The following is a 20,569-nucleotide window of genomic DNA, read 5'->3' as shown; positions in this document are numbered from 1 at the left end:
TGGTATATGTGAGTCAGGTGATTGGGACCTAGACCTATCATCTGATGTCACTGACTCTGGTGAAGATGATTGGTCATGCAGTGAAACTACAATTTTAGTAGCATACTCAGATGCTGAGTCAGGAGATAAAGACCTTTTTTCGGTTTCGGAACGTAGAGATTCTGGAGCCAAAGACATGTTTAACTCAGACACTGGAAGAGCTGACACCTCTGCTCGGGTCTCAGCAGTTGAGTCATGTGATATCTGGATAAAAGCAGTGCTGAAAATGGATTCTACTGTGACCGACTCCGGAATCAGAGTGGTTCTTGACACGTCTGATGATGTCTGAGCTATTGTCTGTGATTCCTTACTCACCCCAAAGGTGATAGACTCTGGGGTCACGGGACTGAAATCTACAGGTCTGAGGTAAAGCTCAGTGGAGATAGCTTCCTGGTCAAGAGTAGCCTGGTTTACATCAATCAAAGGCACGGAGGTAGGGGAATCTGCCTCATAAACCCGGCTGGCTCTGTAAGTTCCGGGTACCTCATCCAATTCCATTGGTGTTTTCTTGGATTCTTCACTAGTTGATTTCTCTACATATCCAAACAGGACTTTGTAAAGTCGGTGCGACACCTCGTCAATATGATCCTCTGAGAAAATCTCACATGTCTCTTTGGGGCGTACCACCTCAGAAGCCTGAGGAAGCTGAGTAGACTGAGGAAGTGGTAAATTCATAGGCTCGGGTGTAATACTGATCTTCTCAGAAACCAGTTCAGTTGTCTGAGAAGTCCTAGTGACAGAGGTGGTGGAGAGGTAGGTGTAGTACTCTGAGGTTTGCTGTAGCTCCACAGACAGCTCACTGAAGTCTGGCTCGGCCTGGTCACATTCAGTCAGACTGTCCCCAAAGTCGGTCATGGACAACGGACGGCTCTCACAGACACGCTTACTACTTTTAGTGGGTGACTCTTGGTGACTCGTTGGCGACAACAACCATTTGTTGTCACTTTCAGCCTGGGGGGGCTGGAGTGACCCCTCGCCACACTTTGCACCCCGCGGTGCCCCCTTCTCTTTATGCTTGACAGATAGAGACGATGAGGAAGGAGGGGTGGGCCCGCTGTAGGCTGGATCTAGGACGTGAGAGGTGAGCTGGTAGGGGGAGGTGCGGTACAAGGTGAAGAAGGGACTTACTTGTTTAAAAGTGCCCATGTGTAGTGACTCAGCCTTGTCTGATCCACTCTGTGATGTACCGCCCACAGAACTGAGGAACAAAAAACAAGTCAAACATCTAACAACATGTGAAGTCTCCCCAAAACATTAAATACAGTTATTCTTAAAAACGGTTTATTTCTAGTGATTTTAACAATGCAAATCAATATTATTTGACTGAACTGTTTGTTTCTACAACCATACAACATTAGCAGAATATAGCAGAAAACAACATAAGACATTTTTAAGCATAACAATTTCTCTTTCACTCAATACTTCACTCGTACACTGACTGGACGACTTACTGTGTCGTTTCGCCCTCTTTCTGTAGCTTCTCCTTCTGGGCGTGTCTCAGGAGGCCTGTTACTGATGTGTCTGTCTCCACCCGCCCTGATGTCTCGTGCAGTGATGACATGCTGGAGGAGAGGTCCTCCTCTGACACCATGAAGGGCCCCTGCCTGGACCCTGGCCCACTGGGGGTGCCGTCTGTACGCCTGCCTGGCCGGGGACTGTCTATGTCCTCATGGAGGGCAGAAAACCCTGGACAGGCATAGATATGGACACCGTTATTAACCTGTGATCTCTTTGGCATAGCTAGTACATTTTGGTTGATAAAGATATTTATATTTAGCTTGGTAATACACTATACCTTCACTGTGATCCAGTGCAATGGTCCTCTCAATCTCTGCATAGGTGTGGGACGATGTGTCCTGCTGGGTGGACTTGATTATCTTGGTTTCGATGAGGTGAACAATGTCCATCCTGTTGATCTTGGCGAGTCGTTTGATCAATGTAGTTTCTGTGGAAAGAAATAACAACAGAATAACAAAATCATAATAACATATCATATCATAACAGTAAATAAGCCATTCTGAAAATATGAAAATGATCAATAATAAATACTCAGAATAGTCTAAATGTCGATAAATATTCAAATACAATAAGGAGTGATATATCAGCATACCTGTAGCATGCTTGCCATCCCTGTCAGTCCAGAGCTTCAGCAGGGCATGGCTTTGGTCCTGTAGTGAGTTCGGATTCTCAATCCTTATTAGATTGATCCTTTCCTCGCTGAACTCCAGCTCTCGAGCCAGCTCTAGAAAACCCACCAGACACTTTTCACTGTCAACTACGTAATGTTGATGTTAACATTATTCATGAACCACAGGAAAGGGTTTAAATCAACATTATCTTCAGCCTTTATTGTCTCTGACACTCTAGGAAAGCCACCATGCCTGGGGTTACACTCACCCGTCCAACTGAAGCCCAGGTGGTCGGCTATTATTTCCAATCGTTCCTCTTTCCTTTCGGCTTCATCCTGGGGATCTACTGTAAATGCCACCACAAGGATAGCCAGGCAAAGTCACATTCACATTAGGAAGAAAAGGCTATCTTCAACCGAGCACATGAGTAAAAAGACTCTTCACTGGCTTTCTTGTGCCATGTAGTGCTATAATGTTAGCTATTTGGAGGTATGTGTCGATAATTAACAGTAACTGAAACAGAGGTGTATTTGGTGAAAAGCTTCTTATGCTGTTGGTTTATAGGGCAGCAATACCATCATAAAGTATTATCATGCGATTTTGGCAACTCTAGAAGAAGAAAACACTAACGGAAATGTACTGTATGGAAAGTAGATAGTAGTAGTTTAACAGCTCTGGAAAAATGTAATCTCATTGTATTCCATTCAGCTTTTCTCCAACAGCCTCATTGGGTTCATCATACACATTTGATACTAAACCTGACTATGACCTATGACACATTTTCAAGCTAAAACTGATTCTAAATTCCTTTATTGAGTCCCTGACTTTAAGTCAATCTTGAGATTTTTAGAACACATAGAAGGAAAAGAGACAAATACAAACACAAGACACCACTTAAACACCACAGAAGCAACCACAAAGAGTGTTAACCTACAAAGAGCCTTAGCTACAAGACACAGAGAAGCGGCACCTTTTACGGCTAGCGTGCTAGCGAGAAACAATATAGAGAGAATGAGCCCAGTGAGGAGAGGGGTACCTTGTCTTCTGATTGTATCGTTGGGAATTCGTTGCATCTGCGTGTCAACAGGGTCGTCCCACAGGGGTCTAATGGGATAGACATCTCCGGAAGTAGGGAAGTGCATTTCGGGAAAAGACTCTCTCTCTATGGCGGAGGGGTCCATGCCGCTGCTCTCGTCATCCGAGATGGCAGCGGTGGAAGCCTCACGCTCTTTGTCTTTCTCGGCCTGAGCCAATCTCTCAACCAGCTTTGCCGCTTCGTCACTAATCTCATTAACAAACTCTATGGACTTCTTGCGTGGCTCACTTTTCTTTTTGGCGGGGGTGGAAGTGTGGGACGGCTGACCAAGCTTGCCTCTAACTGGCAGCCTGGATTGGAAGCCGAAGCATGATTTTGGCTTGGTGGAGTAATCCGTGCTCATGGGAAGAACCTGGCCCTTTTCAGCAGATGTCTCGTCTCCCTCACAGAAGCTCTTGGCTTTGGAAGACGAAGTCTTGGTTTTGGTAACTGCTGAGAGACCTGCATCTGTCTCAGACTTTCTCCTCAAGTCCTTTTTAACTGGGAACTTTAGCTTTGTGTCCTGGGAAGACTCAGTATGTTTAACTGATGGCTCAGGCTTGACAGGGTGAGCCTTGCCTTTGACAGGTATTCTTGATTTTGACTCTGTAGAGGGGGTTTCTTTTTTAGGAGTAGCTGAATAGGGGGATGTAGAGGAAGAAGAAGTTTTAGCTCGACTTTGGGGGCCAGCCTTGCCTGGAGCCATAGCTGGGGTTTTTGTTGGGATCTTTTTCACTTTTTCACTAGAAGTTGGGGTTGTGATCTTTTCCATGGTTTTGGGAAGTTCTATAACCGAATGCTGCTCCTCGGGAGAGGAGTCAGAGGACTCTTGGTCCTGTTCAGGGTATACCGATCGAGTGACAGTTGTTACTGCTGTCTCAACATTAGCTATCATAGGGTCTAAATAACTATTTTCTACCTCTAGGGGGGTCTCCTCTACAATTGTATCTCGTTTAACTTCAGGACATACTGGGGATACTGAGTCTTTGTCTTTCTTAGTGGTCTTAGCTGAGGCGGAAAGACCCATTCTAGGGATTCTAGATTTAGAGGCGTCTGATTTAGAAGGCAAGGTTGCTACGGCCCCGCTTACTGTCTGATCGTCCTCTGGAGCATCTTTTGCTTGTTTCTCATCTTCCTCCACTTTTATTTCCAGAGTCAGGTTGAGGCCCACTTCACTTTCTAATGTAGCTCCTCTATCTCCTGGCTCTTCTCTGACCTGTTCAGACAGCGCCTCCTCTAGAGGCTGCTCTCCTATCTGGAAGAAGGCAAAGCCCTCGTCCTCATAGGTCCGTTTAGTCATGTCAATAGCTCCGCTCCGGGTCATCTCGAAGAGCTTCCCCTCTTGGAAGAGGAAAGGATTGGGCTCACTGGTTGGCGTGCTCTCCTCTGTGGGGCTCCTTCCTGGGGTGGTGTCTGGGGTTTCCCCCTGGGAATGCCGGTCCACCATCAGACCCAGGATCTTCTGCTCTTCCTCTTTGACACGGGCCGCGAAAGCGTCGTCGTCCTCACGCATGGCGCTCCAGGGGTCTGCCTCCGCGCTGGCGGTCACGCCCTTCGACTTGGTTCTGGGAGGTTCCTCTTCCTCATCGTCTTCCTCTGTGTCGTCATAGATACAGATCTCAGGTTTGAACGTTTCCCTTGCTTGTCTGATAATGATGGTCGAGGACGTTTCTGCCTCAGGGGCTCCTGAGTGCCCCCTGTAATCTCCTTTCACTTCATCAGTTATATTACTCTCTACCTGACAGGGAGCCTTTACAGCAGATGTCTGCAGACTGCCTGTATCTGCCTCTTTCTCTCCCCCATCATCCTCCTTGCTTTCCCTCGAGTTCCTCAAGCTTTCCTCCTTCTGCTCGTCGGTTATGTTTGCAGCCCCCTCAGAGCTCGAAGACATGATAGCCATTTGAGCTAAATTGTCTTTGTCATCTGTGTCTTTGTGCGAAGGAACTGATTGTGAGACATGTTGCTCTGAGACAGATTGAGTTCCTTCCACTGCTGCCGTTGTAGCTACACTCTTGGCCTCTGTGTGGTGGACTCCTTCATGCACACCTAGTGAAAAAGGAGAGGGAGGTTGTACTTTAATAAGAGATTCAGCAGAAAGAGCTAACTCTGAGGTCTCTTTGGCCCCAGTGAGCTCAGTCTCATTTGCGGACTCTAGTTCAACTGTTTTGAAGCTATCGTCCCCTGCTTCGTCATCTGCTGAGGCACTGATATATTTTCGAGAGTTCTCTTTGGTTCTGGCGTCCTGGTCCATTTCCTCAAAGGTTTTTATTTTGGCTGCCATTTTAAACATCTCCTCCTCTGGAGTGAATTTCCTCTGTGCTTCTGACTCATCATCATCTTCCCCCGAGTCTTCTTTTATGACAGCTGGTGTGCACACCACAGATAGGAACATGTTGTCGGGGGTTTTAGGGTTTACCTCATAACTTACCTCTTCAGAACTAGGGGTGTCGGGGGAGAGAGGACTCTTACCAGAGCTTTCCATCTGAGACAATGTCTGCTCGATACTGTCATCATCATTAGCGCTAGCCTCCTGGTCCCTGAGTAGCCTACTACGCAACACGTCTGGGGGGTAGTCTGTGGCTTTGGAGGGCTCTGGGTGGCTAGAGGACTCACTGGGCTGAGCGGGAGGGAAGTTTTTTTGCTCTACCGGGCTGCTCTCTAAGGAGTCACGACAAGGGGATTCCTTTGTTGGGCTGGGCTCGATAGAGTCTGGGGTCCTATGGGAAGAGTTGTCTTCCATGAGGGGACTGCCTTCGTCTAGAGAGTCTCTGTGGCTTATGGTCAAAGAGTCGTCGGCAAAAGGACTGAGGGCGTCCGAGTCTTGCTGTCTTAAAGGCAATTCTAAGCTTCCTTGATGCTCGGTAGAGGCACTAGAAGCAATGGTTGCAGCTAAGGCTGAGACTAGCTTGTCATCAGGGCTCTCCTCATCACTTAGGAAGCTCTCTAAAGTCTCAGAAACTCTCTTTGTAAGCTTTCTCGGTTTAGAGGACTTAGACTCGACTGTCTGAAAAGATATGGACTCACTTGTGGTGTGGTCGTCTGCAACCTTGCTGGAAGAGACAGGGAGGGTTATTTCATTTGATGGCTGGTCATCAATGGTCCCCAGACCGGAGTCTCCAGACTTATCCTTACTTTTCTTGTCATCTTCGACAGCTATAGTAACAGCTGTTGAGTTTTTAGTGGACTGGTCAGCATTTTTGGGAGAGAGAGAGGGACTATCAGGGCTTGTTTCAGGAGTTGCTAAGCCCTGGTGTTTGAGGCTATCCTCTGAGCTCAGGTGAGGAGGACTAAAATCACCCAGGCTGGCACTGGGAGAGTCTGCCACGCCCTCATGTTTTAAACTATCAGAGCTATCATCAGGGGCAGAAATCGGAAACTCTATGGTTTCAGTTAAGTATGACTGGGCAGCAGGACTACCATCTACAGAGATCGGCCTAAACTGTTGGTACTCTGGATTGTCCTCAAGCTCTGCCTTGATTTCAACACCAAAATCTTTGGAGTGCTTTCGGGGTGGGTTAATTTGCTTGTCTCTCTCTGTGTGGTGCTTGCCAGGTATGGTGTCCAGTGACACTTCCCGTTCGTAACAGGTTGATGTGGCTTTGATGGTGGATTTGGACTGAGTGGGCTGTGATTCTGATTCTGTTGTTTCATGCTCAGAAGAGACAGTTTTGAGCTCGAAAAGTCCAGACTTTCTCTTTGAGGGGTCCTGCCCCTTTTGGAAGGATCGCATGAGCTCCCTTACTGACATGGTCTCCTCCAGCTTCTCAGACTCAGTTTTGGGGGACTTAAGTGGACCCTGTTTAGCGGTGCCCTGTTTTGCAGGGCTTTGTTTCGGGATAGATTCTTTTGCCTTTTGTGGTATTTTGCTCTCCAAAGCAACATTTGAAGGTTTGATGCTAGTTGGCTTTTGGCCCTTTCGCTCAGCCTCCACTTTCTGCTGAAGGGCTTTGACTTTGTCTTTTATGGATCCAATGGGGGTCTCCTCTACTACTGGGGACACAGGTGACACTGGGTTAGGGTCTTTGGGTACGCTAAGGAGAACATCCCCATCGGTAGATTTTTCCACCTGTTCCTGGTCCTTTCCTTTCCTCCTGACTGGCTTTTGCAGGTCAAAAGCAGGAATTTTGATGTCTTTCTTTGTTGTTGTAGTTGTTGTTGTTGTTGTTTTTGTTGTTGTCATGGTTCTTTTTGCGCCTTTCTCTTGGACCTCTTTCTCCTGGGCTGTTGTACTGGTGCCCTCGGGTACATCCAGGAGATATTCTTTGAGTTCACCACTCAGGTGTTTGACCATCCCAGACACATCTTTGATTGCTTTAGGTCTGGGAATCCCTCTGTTGACTCTGACTTCACGTAGTACTGGTTCCTGGGGTTCCAAGGCAGCCATATGTTTGGCCTCTTCTATCTCACAGTCTGAGAGGAGGACCCACTCTTCTTTCATTCTGGCTGCTCTTGCCGCCTCCTTTGCCACCTCACCCTCATATGTTCCGCTCCTAAGTATCTTGCCCACTTTCTCCAAATCCTCTTTGACCTTCTCCATGATTTCAAATGGCTCGCCCTGAACCTCATCAGCCCCTTTTTCCAGACCGCTCCCTTCCATGGATCTGGATTTGCCTGTAGAATCTGTGGTTAGGATGGCGGTCATTTTGATCAGGTCTTGTTTCATCTCAGACACATCGGAGAGGAGGTCCGGACTGGCCAGAGCCGTAGAATCTCGGATCAAATCTCCCTTCCGGACCGTAGTCTCCGTCGACGTAGTGTCTTCGTCATCTTCCATTTTGGCAAAAGGACAATTAAGGAGCAAAAATAATAATAAATTGAAATGAAAAGGAGACAGACATTGGAGAATGTGGTCAGGACAGGAACAGGAACAGTACAAACTGTCGGGGTTCAAAGGGTAAAGTGGGGCCACAGGGGCAACTACAGAAGGTGTCAAAGAAAGGGGGTTTGGACCGACTGGGTTTCTTTGGAGGCAAATACTGCAGGAAAGCAAAATGCCAACTAAATCATAAAGATGAGAAGGGAATGAGCAGGAAATAACTTGCTTATACACATGGTCAGCACACCCACGCTCACAGCACAAAAGCGAGAACACATCTAAAATAAGTACAGTATCAAACAAACGATGAGCAAGAACAGACACCAACAAATCAACAAAGGATAAGGAAACAGGGACACAAACAAAGGGATAACAACATATAGGTAGACAGACATCTCAAGATTGTTTATAGACAGAAAAATTAAACAATTATTTAAAAAACAACTGAAAATAAAAAAAACAACTGAGAAGAAAGCCAGTGATAGCAAACTGTTAGGCGATGGTTTGGTGTGCTCTTTGCTATTGAACAGATCAAACCATTTTGTTCCTCTACTGCTATGGAAAATAAAGGGTTCTGAACCAGCATCAAACTGGTAAACTAAGTTAAGGAAATTAACAGGAAAAACATAATTGATTTAAGGGAAGGGCGTGTGGTCTTTTTAGAGGGCTGTATCCCTTCCTTATACTAACTTTGGTCTAGCTAAATACACTTTTTGAAACATAACTGAATAGAAAAAGGTAAATCATATTAAGAGTAGCAACATTGTATTAAATAAAATTCAAATAGCGAGTGAAAAGGAATTCAAAGATCAATGTTAAAGCAAAACAAAGAGTCAAAAGAACTCTCACACTTGACACACACCCAGACACAGGAACACACACATGCACGCTCACGTAAGCCAAGTTATTTCCATGCAAAGCAAAGGGGAAAGTTGACATGCAGCCTTTTGTGAAAAGTGAATGGGGCAAATGTAAAGTGATTTAGGTAATAAAGAACAAAAAATGTACCACTAGCACATATGCATTTTGTCTTTATCAAGAGAGGTTAATTTAGGTATTCCCATTCAATAGTGTGGTGAAATGTAGTCTACTATTTTCTCATAGCCTACAACTGTTAAATCTGCAGAAAAAGCATTAGTCTATATTATGTGTGTATGCAAATTGCCACATACATCACACATACATTGTCCAATGTAACGAAGCCAAATTGAACAAATAACATCAGTTTATGTATAGTGTATGTATTACTGTACATGTATGTTTTGAAGGTATGTGCAATATTTTCCATATTCTATATATTGTACACAGTGCCAAGCATATGTAGATATCCAGCAATGGCAATGCTGTGGCACTTGACTATGATTAATGATAAATTCATTAATGAATTATAGGCAAAGGGAAAATATAAAACACCACATGGACAGGGTATGAACGAGGGGATCGGGAGGAGTAGAAAGCTAGACTACAGTTTGTTTTGTCATTCAGGTACTACAGTAACTTGGGGGGGGGGGGGTACTATTCCGTTGTCACATAAACATCACCACAGTACGAATGAGATTTTGATTCATGTGCGTAGCAGCGATGTGTCAATTGAGATACCGAAGAAGTTTATGCCTGATGAAGTTGTTGGCATAACCTTGCCTTGGTGGGGCGGAGTGACATTTGTGTTGTTTTGTTTTTGTGACAAAGACAAACCATGTGTTACAGCTTAGCTAAGGAGGGTGATAGGAAACACAATGTTTACGCAGTAGCTCAGGTTATCATTCTGTGTTGCGCTCTGCAATAGTCAACTAGCATAACATCATCGGTAATGTCTAAATCTATGGTATGGCTATAGCACAATTATCAAAGCAATGTCATATTCAACTGGTTGAGTAATGCAGCCATACTATAACAGTTAAAAGTTAAATAGCAAGAACAAAAGCAGTTAAATGTGTTATCAAAAAAAGAGTAAATGACTTACATTTCTCGAGATTCCTGCTGATCTGTAAAGAGGAATACCAAAATAGCGCTCACTATTAATACCATTTCCATCACCGTGTAAGAAAAAATGTAGGCAATGTTATGTACACATTTGCTACCTTTGCTACAGGAAGAAAATAAGTTATTGGACAGAGAACTACTATCACGATGAATTAAGACTAATATCTAAAGATACTCTACAAGTGACAAGCACGCTGATGAGCAGTAACATGGGGTATGCGTTGCGTTCCTTTCTAATACCTAACATAGAGATAAATGACAGACAAAATAGTGAACGTCTAGCAACATTTTTCTGGCCCAAAACAAAGAAAACATGAACAAATAAACAGTTAGTGGGGGAGAAAGAGGGGCACAAAATTACCTCTTCCTCAGCCTCTTGGTCTGAATCAGATTCCTTTGGGGTGCAAGAAGCAGCAAGAAGCAGAAAGAGACAGATGGACAAATAGAGAAAGGTAGAGGAGGGGGAGGGAAAAAAAGAGAACGGGCAAAGCCATGTTACCATAGCGACAGACTTGAAGGTTTGTGTCCAATCAATGTTGTTTTGGGAAGGGTGCCACCGTCAGAGTAAACTTGAAAGACCTCTCAAAGGAGAAGGGATTCATGTTATACTTTAAGACAGCCACCAGCACTCACATATAGTAATGCTTGTTGCTTATAGTAAATAAATCACAGTTAAAAGGTGTAAAAATGATTTTGAGAATACAAACCCCAATTAAAATTTGAAGGAAGATAGCATGCTGTGAGCATGTCACGAGTGCAGATTATTTTGCATGTTAGTATGCAAGCAACACACAGTTAAGTAGGTATTAACTTCTTTGGGACTGGGGGGCAGTATTGAGTAGCTTGGATAAAAAGGTGCCCAGAGTAAACTGCCTGCTGCTCAGTCCTTAAATTTAGAAAATGCATATAATTAGTAGATTCGGATAAAAAACACTCTAAAGTTTCTAAAACTGTTTGAATGATGTATGTGATTATAACAGAACTCATATGGCAGGCAAAAACCTGAGAAAAAATCCAACCAGGAAGTGGGAAATCTGAGGTTTGTAGTTTTTCAAGTCATTGCCTATCGAATATACAGTGTCTATGGGGTCATATTGCACTTCCTAAGGCTTCCACTAGATGTCAACAGTCTTTAGAACCTTGTTTGGTGCTTCTACTGTGAGGGAGGGGGGAATGGGAGCTGAATGAGTCAGAAGTCTGCCAGAGTGGCATGAGCTGATCACGCGTGCTCATGTGAGAGCGACCTGCGTTCCATCGCATTCTACAGACAAAGGAATTCTCCGGTTGAAACATTATTGAAGATTTATGTTAAAAACATCCTAAAGATTGATTCTATACTTCGATTGACATGTTTCTATGAACTGTGATATGACTTTTCATCTGAACTTTCACCTGGACTTGCCCGCGCGTCGTGAGTTTGGATTGTGTACTAAACGTGCAAACAAAAAGGAGGTATTTGGACATAAATGATGGACTTTATCGAACAAATCAAACATTTACTGTGGAACTGGGATTCCTGGGAGTGCATTCTGATGAAGATCATCAAAGGTAAGTGAATATTTATAATGCTATTTCTGACTTCTGTTGACTCCACAACATGGCTTGTTTTGTTGTCTGAGCACTGTACTCAGATTATTGCATGGTGTGCTTTTGCGGTAAAGCTTTTTAAAAATCTGACACAGCGGTTGCATTAAGGAGAAGTGGATCTAAAAAACCATGCATAATACTTGTATATTTTAGCAATGTTTATTATGAGTATTTCTGTAAATTGATGTCGCTCTCTGCAAAATCACTGGATGTTTTGGTACTACTGAATGTAACGCGCTAATGTAAATTAGATTTTTGGATATAAATATTGGATATAAATATGAACTTTATCGAACAAAACACAATACATGTATTGTGTAACATGAAGTCCTATGAGTGTCATCTGATGAAGATTATCATTTTTGTGACTCCTCTCTTTGGCTGGAAAAATTGCTGTTTTTCTGTGACTAGGTCCTGACCTAACATAATCGTTTGGTGTGCTTTCGTCGTAAAGCCTTTTTGAAATCGGACACTGTGGCTGGATTTACAACAAGTTTATCTTTAAAATGGTGTGAAATACTTGTATGTCTGAGGACTTTTAACTATGGGATTTCTGTTGTTTTGAATTTTGGCGCCCTGCACATTCACTTGCTGTTGTTGAGATGGGACGCTACTATCCCGAATATCCCAGAGAGGTTAATGTACCTGTGGGAAATGCTAGTTAAGGACTTGAATATTCAGTTATTCTTGAATACACAAGTCAATCTATTTTAAATAAGTCAGCAATGACGAACACTCAGGCATGCAATGGGAACTGCTGGTGTGCTATACAGGAACCAGATTTTTTCCTGGTCAGGTCACATGATCAGAAACAATTTCAGGTCCTAGGTGTATCCTAGGCTGTGTGTTTAGGTGGCGGTAATGTTACAGTGTTCTTACCTTTGAGTAGGATGGTAGTGTGATGTTCAGGTTGCATATGGCGTTGTGGGCGAGACTTCTATAAGACCTGGGTTCTTTCATAAAGGACAGACGGCCACACGGATCCTGAGTGTTGTCTCGGATCTGTGGAATCATCGGCATCATTATCGTCAGTCAGTCAGTCAATCAATCAATTAACATACAGTTTACGATACATGGCTAGTTTGTAATACAGTAAATGATACGGAAGAGTGTATGAATGCTGGCCCAGTAATACTCACCTTGATGAAGAGTGCCAGCCTGTTCTCTTTGAAGGCAAAGAAGCTGAAGAGATGGTGCTGGCCACTCTTGGTGAGAGGGACCAGATTGCCAAAGCAGTCTGCATAGATGGGTTTGCCCTCCAGGACCTGAAGAGAATAGAAACATACCAAACCATCCCTGTTAGTGTGATTTACTAAGCCTTCACACTTTACTGGCAATTTACTACATCTTTCACTGGAGAATACAATATTTTTAGAAGGGAATACCACATAAAGATAGAGCTTAAAGGTACATCCCTCCTAGCCCTTGACCACACCTCTACCATGACACCCACCTCTACGTCTCTGCTCCTGGCCACCTCTGTGAAGTTCTCCTGTTGCTCGAGGGTCTTGTCCATCTTGTCGTCAGTCATACAGAAGCAGCGGAGCCGCGCTTCAATGGGGTCGTGGGTCTTGGCGAAGATGACGAACTTGGCCATGTACGGAACACAGATGATCTCCCTGTAGACCGAGCTGGAGAAGTTTACTGACTCCTGCACCTGCCGACAGTCTATCAGCCAGAACCTGGCCGATACGTTGGTCGTGAAGGAGACACAGTCGTTGATGAACGTTAGGGGCGTGGTTCCTGTAATGTCCTCCCATTGGGCTGGCGTCGTTCCACCTTTGAAGAAGAATACAATTGAAAAATGTTAGAAGGTTAGCTACAGACATGGTTTGTGTGTGTCCCTGCAGTGTGTGTGTGTGTCAGTGTGTGTGTAGTTTGTATGTATGTATGTATGTATGTATGTATGTATGTATGTATGTATGTATGTATGTATGTATGTATGTATGTACAGTGGTTCCTCCTTTAAAAGTTGCATCATACTGCAGAACACCTTGCGGGCTGCTGCAGCATTCTATGGCACGTTATTTAACTGGCAGTCATTTTTTACGTTAATGCAAGTTAGTGCTAGTTTGACCACCAGAGGGCAACTTTGAGAAGCATTTGATAGTCTCCCATATTGGGATTACTAGAGAATTTAAAACGTTTCTTGTAATAACATAGTACATGGGATTGATTTTAAGAAATTTGGCTTAATAAATTTGATTAATATTATGGTGTTTCTATTCCAAGAAAAACAAAAAACAGGATTCTAAATTAATATCTAAGGGGAATTTTTTTGTTAGAATATCTAAGGGGCTTTTATATAATTCTAAATTAATTCATTAATAATAATCGCTTTGTTTAAAAAGTATCGATATTTTGGAAATTTCGTTTTCACTTAACCTAGAGTGATTGAGAAAAAGGCAATTCTTGAACATGGGGTGAGACATTCTCACTAATTTGTAAATAAAGCCAGTTTGTTATATAGAATGATTCATTTCTGGAGAAACCTAACTTTATTATTTAGCAGACATCACTTGCTTATATTCAGTCAACACAAATATCTGAAGAATATCGTGGAATATAACTTGTTTCTTCATGTTTGTCTCAGAGCAGCGCGAAATGGTGTTGAAATAGACATCCACAGCTATATATAGATATTCAGGAAACACTGCGCATTTGGTATGTGGCTGGGAGTCTCCTCATTGAAAACATCAGAAGCTATATATAAAACAAAGTGATTTTATTAATCTGAATAAAGGCCAAAAAAATATTTATAAAGGCCAAAATATAGCCCTGCTAATAGCCATAATAACGCTTTACAACATGACCATGTGTTTGAAAGAGTATTTTCCAGTAAGCAACAATTTGTTTGCCTTCATTAGACAACTTTGTTCCAATATTTCTGGAAATAAGTGATATTTATTCCCGTAGTAATTCGTTATGGATCCATAACTAAATAAACATCAGCATTTTGAAAGAGTATTTTTATCATTATTTTATTAACGAAAACATAAAGATGTTGATGAAGAAATACTATACTGCGGTTTTGAGTTAGAAATGTAACACTTCCGAATATTAAAGCATTGAATAGATTGCAGGTAGGGTGATGTTCACACCTACAGTAGCCTTGGCTATAAAGAGTCCATTGTCCTGCTAATCAGGCTAGAAGTGTTTGAAAACATGTTTTCAAAATGCCACCAGCTGTCCATCACTACGGTAAATAACAACACAGCATCTTGTTTACATCTTCTTACATTCTTTATTGTAACCACAATGTCACAAATAATTTGTATCTACCTTTCCAATTACTTTTAGAGTTTGGGATTAATTTGATTAATATTATAGTGTTTCTTTAAAAAGGAAAACGAAAAACCCTCTTCACTTAACCGAGAGTGATGGAATGGAAAATTTGGCGCTGAACATGGGGTTGGGAGACAGTACTGGGCTATTTGTAAAGAATCCAGTGTCCTATAGGAGACCATTTCAAATCAACAGGGAGGAAGGAGAAGGCTGTCCTTGTACATTTACATTACACTTAAGTCATTTAGCAACGCTCTTATCCAGAGCGACTTACAAATTGGTGAATTCACCTTCTGACATCCAGTGGAACAGCCACTTTACAATGGTGCATCTAAATCATTTAAGGGGGGGGGGGTGAGAAGGATTACTTTATCCTATCCTAGGTATTCCTTGAAGAGGTGGGGTTTTGGTTCTCCGGAAGGTGGTGATTGACTCCGCTGTCCTGGCCAAAGGGAGTTTGTTCCACAAAATTAGGGGCCAGAGCAGCATAACAGTTTTGACTGGGCTGTGCGGGAACTGTATTTTCCTCAGTGGCAGGGAGGCAATTTGCAGGCCAGAGGTGGATGAACGCAGTGCCCTTGTTTGGGTGTAGGGCCTGATCAGAGCCTGGAGGTACTGCGTTATGGATCCATAACTAAATAAACACAGCTTTTGCAAGCACCATGGTCTTTATCATTATTTTATTAACTGGAAGCCAGTGTTGATGAAGAAATACGGAGGAGCGGGTTTTGACGTGAGAGAACTTGGGAAGGTTGAACACCAGACGGGCTGCGGCGTTCTGGATGAGTTGTAGGGTTTAATGGCACAGGCAGGAGCCCAGCCAATAGCGAGTCCAGTAATCCAGACGGGAGATGACAAGTGCCTGGAAGGACCTGCGCCGTTTTCTGTGTGAGGCAGGGTCGTACTCTGCGGATGTTGTAGAGCATGAACCTACAGGATCTTGGGCCACCGCCATGATGTTAGTTGAGAACAATGTCACAGGGTGTTGTCCAGGATCACTTTCCAAGGTTCTTAGAGTTTGGGAGGAGGACACAATGGAGTTGTCAACCGTGATGGCGAGATCGAAAAACGGGCAGTCCTTCCCCGGGAGGAAGAGCAGCTCCGTCTTGCCGAGGTTCAGCTTGAGGTGGTGATCCATCATCCACACTGATATGTCTGCCAGACATGCAGAGATGCGATTCCCCACCTGGTCATCAGAAGGGGTAAATAAGAATTTGTTCTTAACTGACTGGCCTAGTTAAATAAAAGTTACACTAAGAGCATAACATTTCTGCACCCTTATTTTTTATTTTAGTCTAACCAATACCCAAACAGAGATCAAGTAAAAATAAAAAAAACTCTAGGGCCTCCCGGGTGGCGCAGTGGTTAAGGGCGCTGTACTGCAGCGCTAGCTGCACAACCAGAGACTCTGGGTTCGTGCCCAGGCTCTGTCGTAACCGGCCGCGACCGGGAGGTCCGTGGGGCGACGCACAATTGGCCTAGCGTCATCCGGGTTAGGGAGGGTTTGGCCGGTAGGGAAATCCTTGTCTCATCGCACACCAGTGACTCCTGTGGCGGGCCGGGTGCAGTACGCGCTAACTAAGGTTGCCAGGTGCATGGTGTTTCCTCCGACACATTGGTGCGGCTGGCTTCCGGGTTGGATGGCGCTGTGCGGCTTGGTTGGGTTGTGTATCAGAGGATGCATGACTTTCAACCTTTGTCTCTCCCGAGCCCGTACGGGAGTTGTAGCGATGAGACAAGATATGAAGGTCAGTCAATACAGAACATTTCTAGAACTTTGAAAGTTTCTTCAAGTGCAGTCGCAAAAACCCTCAAGTGCTATGATGAAACTGTCTCTCATGAGGACCACCACAGGAAATGAAGACCCAGAGTTACCTATGCTCTGGAGGTTCATTAGAGTTACCAGTCTCAGAAATTGTATTCCAAATAAATGCTTCACAGAGTTCAAGTAACAGACACATCTCAACATCAAGTGTTCAGAGGAGACTGCGTGAATCAGGCCTTCATGGTTGAATTGCTGCAAAGAAACCACTAATAAAGGACACCAATAAGAAGAAAAGACTTGCTTGGGCCAAGAAACACGACCAATGGACATTAGACCGGTGGAAATCTGTCCTTTGGTCTGATGAGTCCAAATTTGAAATTTTCGGTTCCAACCGCCGTGTTTTTGTGAGACGCAGAGTAGGTGAACGGATGAATTCTGCATGTGTGGTTCCCATTGTGAAGCATGGAGGAGGAGGTGTGATGGTGCTTTTCTGGTGACTCTGTGATTTATTTAGAATTCAAGGCACAGTTAACCAGCATGGCTTCCACAGCATTAGGCAGCGATACGCCATCTCATCTGGATTGCGCTTAGTGGGACTATAATTTGTTTTTCAACAGGACAATGACCCAACACACCTCCAGGCTGTGTAAGAGCTATTTGACCTAGAAGGAGAGTGATGGAGTGCTGCATCAGATGACCTGGCCACCACAATCACCCGACCTCAACCCAATTGAGATGGTTTGGGATGAGTTGGACCGCAGAGTGAAGGAAAAGCAGATGCTCAGCATATGTGGAAACTCCTTCAAGACTGTTGAAAAGCATTCCAGGTGGAGCTGGTTGAGAGAATGCCAAGAGTGTGCAAAGCAGTCATCAAGCCAAAGGGTGGCTACTTTGAAGAATCTAAAATCTAAAATCTATTTTGATTTGTTGTACAATTTTGGGGTTGCTACATGATTCCATACGTGTTATTTCATAGTTTTGATGTCTTCACTATTATTATATAGTGTAGAAAATAGTAAAAAGAAAGAAAAACCCTTGAATGAGTAGCTGTCCAAACATTTGATTGGTTCTGTATATATCTGTGTATATGTGTGTGTGCGGTGAATCCACCCTTCTCTCTAACCTGTGATACTACAGAGCAGGCGCAGGGTGGGCTGGTCCCCTCCGAAGCCGTTGACCACTGGGTCAGTGTTACTCTTGGGGATGGGGATGGTCATGGTTATGGGTTTATGAAACTTCCTCCTCCGGGGCTCCAGGGTCACGATGGGGCTGAATGTAGCCTTGTTCCCCAGGAGCTTCTTCACCACGTCCACGTTCATTGGCTGCGCCTGGAGATGACAGGCAATGGCTTTAGAAGTAGACTGACATTAGAGATACCTTGGATCGGCTTTGGCGTTAAAAAAATTGATTATGACGTTGATAGAACATGATGACAGTGTAGTAATCATAAAATACTCAACGTATTTAACTTTTGCTCCATTAAAGCTCTGCCTCAGAATCAAGCAACGTGCCATTCTTTTTGATTATAACTTCCCCTGACTGCCGCTCATGCCATAGGGCCCCATTAATTGGGACAATAAGTCGAGAACATTTAACAGACACTCAAATGAAATGGTGTTTTCACTCTCTGAAGAGAATATTTGAAGTAAATGACCTGTAGTCCCACTTTGATCCTCTTGGTGAGGGCTCCCTCTGGGAAGACTGCCTGGACCGTAGGCACCACCGTGCTGCTGAGGATGCCCCCGTCTGGACCGATCAGGTTACTGTCCTGTTTGACCCGGGACACCACCGCAAAGTACTGGGGGAAGTCCCTGGTGATGATGCGGCAGATACGCTTCTTCTCCAGCTCCTCTGGAGGGTCCAGTTCTGGAGAGGAGGACAGAAGGAACGGCGGTTCATTTGACTTTGATTCAGACTATGGCTCTGTTGAAATACTTTGACAATGATTTCTTCCTTTCTCCCCCCCCCCCCTTGGAGTAATCACTGCTCAGGACTGGGTTGGTGTAACCCTCGCTTTCACCTATCCAGCCATTTTAGATCATGGAATACTCCACGAAAGGGAGGCGGGAGGGAATGCTTCTCCAAAGTATTTGAGCAGGGCCTCTTGGCAATGGCCTCGAGCGATGACGATCACTAAGTGTTGTCTCGCGTTAAGGACATCACACTCACCCTCGTCCATGCCGTTGAGGATCTGGTTGAGCTCCTCCTCGGTGTGTTCGCAGTGGTGCTCCTTCCAGCTCTCTCCTGTCTCACTCCTCATGATCACCAGCTCCCTCTCCTTCCCCCTCAGGGCAGCGAAGTGAGGGATCTCCACGACTACAGGCCTGCGACCAGGGACAGGGAGCACGGTGAGTGCGTGGGTGTGCGGGTGGAGATGGGGAGGGGGTTATGTATGTACGTGGGTGTGTGTAAAGTGTGTGTGTAAGCAACCACATTTCTAACGACTCACCTGATGAGCACAGTACAGTGTGTCAACTACAAATGCTTATGGGACAGTCATGCTAAACATCCACCAAGATACCAAATGAACCAATAAAACCATGAGGCTGAACAGGCAGACAGACAGCACTAAACATAGAAAGCCAACCACAAGGTAAAGGAGCCGAAAAGTAACTAGGAACAAAACAAACATACAATGGAGTGTCTGGGATGCTACGACAGAGAGCACAAGTGGGGCAAGACACCAGGGCCCAGTTTCCCGATAGCGATGGAACTCAAGCTTACAATTGTTTTATCGATGCATCTTTCCTACAACGGCCGAAGACGTGACATGCGTATCCCAAAACACCACGGTCGCTAAGTGCGTCGTTGGAGCATGTGTCGGTACTGATAGGATCGAAAGAAACGAGGCGCTGCTCTCGGATCAGCTTTCTCCATTTTAATCTTACCTTAACATGATCATTATTTCACAAAACCGATGACGGATCAGCTTCTAGAGAGATATCACCACCGACGGCCGCAAATATTGAGGCGGCTTATTCAAATGCTTTACCCAATAAAAATGCACTAAATCGCAGGTTTCGCAACGCCATGTTAGACTACATATCATGAAATACACATTGGGACAAATTACAGACAGCAGCCTACTAGTAGCAAAATAGAAGTCAATTGATTGAACATACTGTATTTATATTTTAAGGAAGTCATCTCAGTTTTCATTTAAAGGTGTGTTCTTATACGTCACTTGTTTGTATCAATTGCAAAAACATTGTTAAACTTTTTGTAACTTTTCTGAAGTTACCGGCGGTCAGTGAGACGGAGAAACCATGCGATTCTAAAGACACACTTAGCTGTTCTAAGAGTGGTTTGAGCCAGGCGTCAGGTTACGAGCGTTTTCAAGTGCAAACGTCAATAACGCTGGTTTTGGGAAACAGCTCGGGGATTTAACGACGCTCCTACGAAGGTTAACAATGCTCCCAACGATGAACCTTTGGGGAACCTGGCCCAGCACGATACTAGCACACATAGCATTACAGGTGAGGCCACAGACACAACATATCACAGAGAGTCGAAACATAAAAGGAGGAGGCTATAAAATGGAACCAGTAGCATCCATGGATTGTTTCATATGTTTTGTTGTCCCCTACCCAAGGAATTTTGTCCCGGGTGGCCCGAGCTGCAGGATGCGGCTAACGAGGCTCTCACCCTCGTTAAGAGGGGGTGGGGCAGTGGGAAGGTGCAGTTTACTGTGAGACCAACCGTCCGTTAGCAGCAGTGGGGGGGGGGGAGAGAGAGCGGAAGTAGTCAGAATAATGGGTGACTAGTTGGGTTTTGTGAAAGCCTTTTGGCTGAGTGGAGTGGAGGCCGTCATCAGGACATCATGGTAAAAACATCGGGCTTTAAATACACAGAGCTTTCAAAGTGGAAGTTATTATACACTTCGCCATCAG

At 44.3% G+C, this 20,569-nt stretch overlaps 1 protein-coding gene across 3 annotated transcripts in view; it reads right to left on the bottom strand.

Annotated features, from left to right (window-relative positions):
• LOC135510727 (ankyrin-2-like) overlaps nucleotides 1-20,569 on the bottom strand; it is a 125,156-nt gene that overhangs the window by 25,845 nt on the left and 78,742 nt on the right. For 2 of the 3 annotated variants that reach the window (XM_064931880.1, XM_064931878.1), the window contains 15 exons: nucleotides 20,267-20,365; nucleotides 18,849-19,003; nucleotides 18,334-18,545; nucleotides 17,803-18,007; nucleotides 13,083-13,408; nucleotides 12,769-12,894; nucleotides 12,509-12,631; nucleotides 10,404-10,436; nucleotides 10,023-10,044; nucleotides 3,205-8,010; nucleotides 2,437-2,514; nucleotides 2,150-2,281; nucleotides 1,835-1,984; nucleotides 1,491-1,725; nucleotides 1,168-1,237 (listed from right to left, as the gene is read on the bottom strand). In XM_064931880.1, the coding sequence (XP_064787952.1) occupies nucleotides 1,168-1,237; nucleotides 1,491-1,725; nucleotides 1,835-1,984; nucleotides 2,150-2,281; nucleotides 2,437-2,514; nucleotides 3,205-8,010; nucleotides 10,023-10,044; nucleotides 10,404-10,436; nucleotides 12,509-12,631; nucleotides 12,769-12,894; nucleotides 13,083-13,408; nucleotides 17,803-18,007; nucleotides 18,334-18,545; nucleotides 18,849-19,003; nucleotides 20,267-20,365 (6,772 nt within the window). The remainder of the gene's footprint in view (nucleotides 1-1,167; nucleotides 1,238-1,490; nucleotides 1,726-1,834; nucleotides 1,985-2,149; nucleotides 2,282-2,436; nucleotides 2,515-3,204; nucleotides 8,011-10,022; nucleotides 10,045-10,403; nucleotides 10,437-12,508; nucleotides 12,632-12,768; nucleotides 12,895-13,082; nucleotides 13,409-17,802; nucleotides 18,008-18,333; nucleotides 18,546-18,848; nucleotides 19,004-20,266; nucleotides 20,366-20,569) is intronic. The other variant, XM_064931879.1, reaches the window with a different exon arrangement.

This window comes from Oncorhynchus masou, chromosome 23 (assembly GCF_036934945.1).
Source record: "Oncorhynchus masou masou isolate Uvic2021 chromosome 23, UVic_Omas_1.1, whole genome shotgun sequence".
Classification (NCBI taxonomy): Eukaryota; Metazoa; Chordata; class Actinopteri; order Salmoniformes; family Salmonidae; genus Oncorhynchus; species Oncorhynchus masou.
Note: the sequence above shows the minus strand (reverse complement) of the source record. Positions and strands in the feature narration are given on the sequence as shown.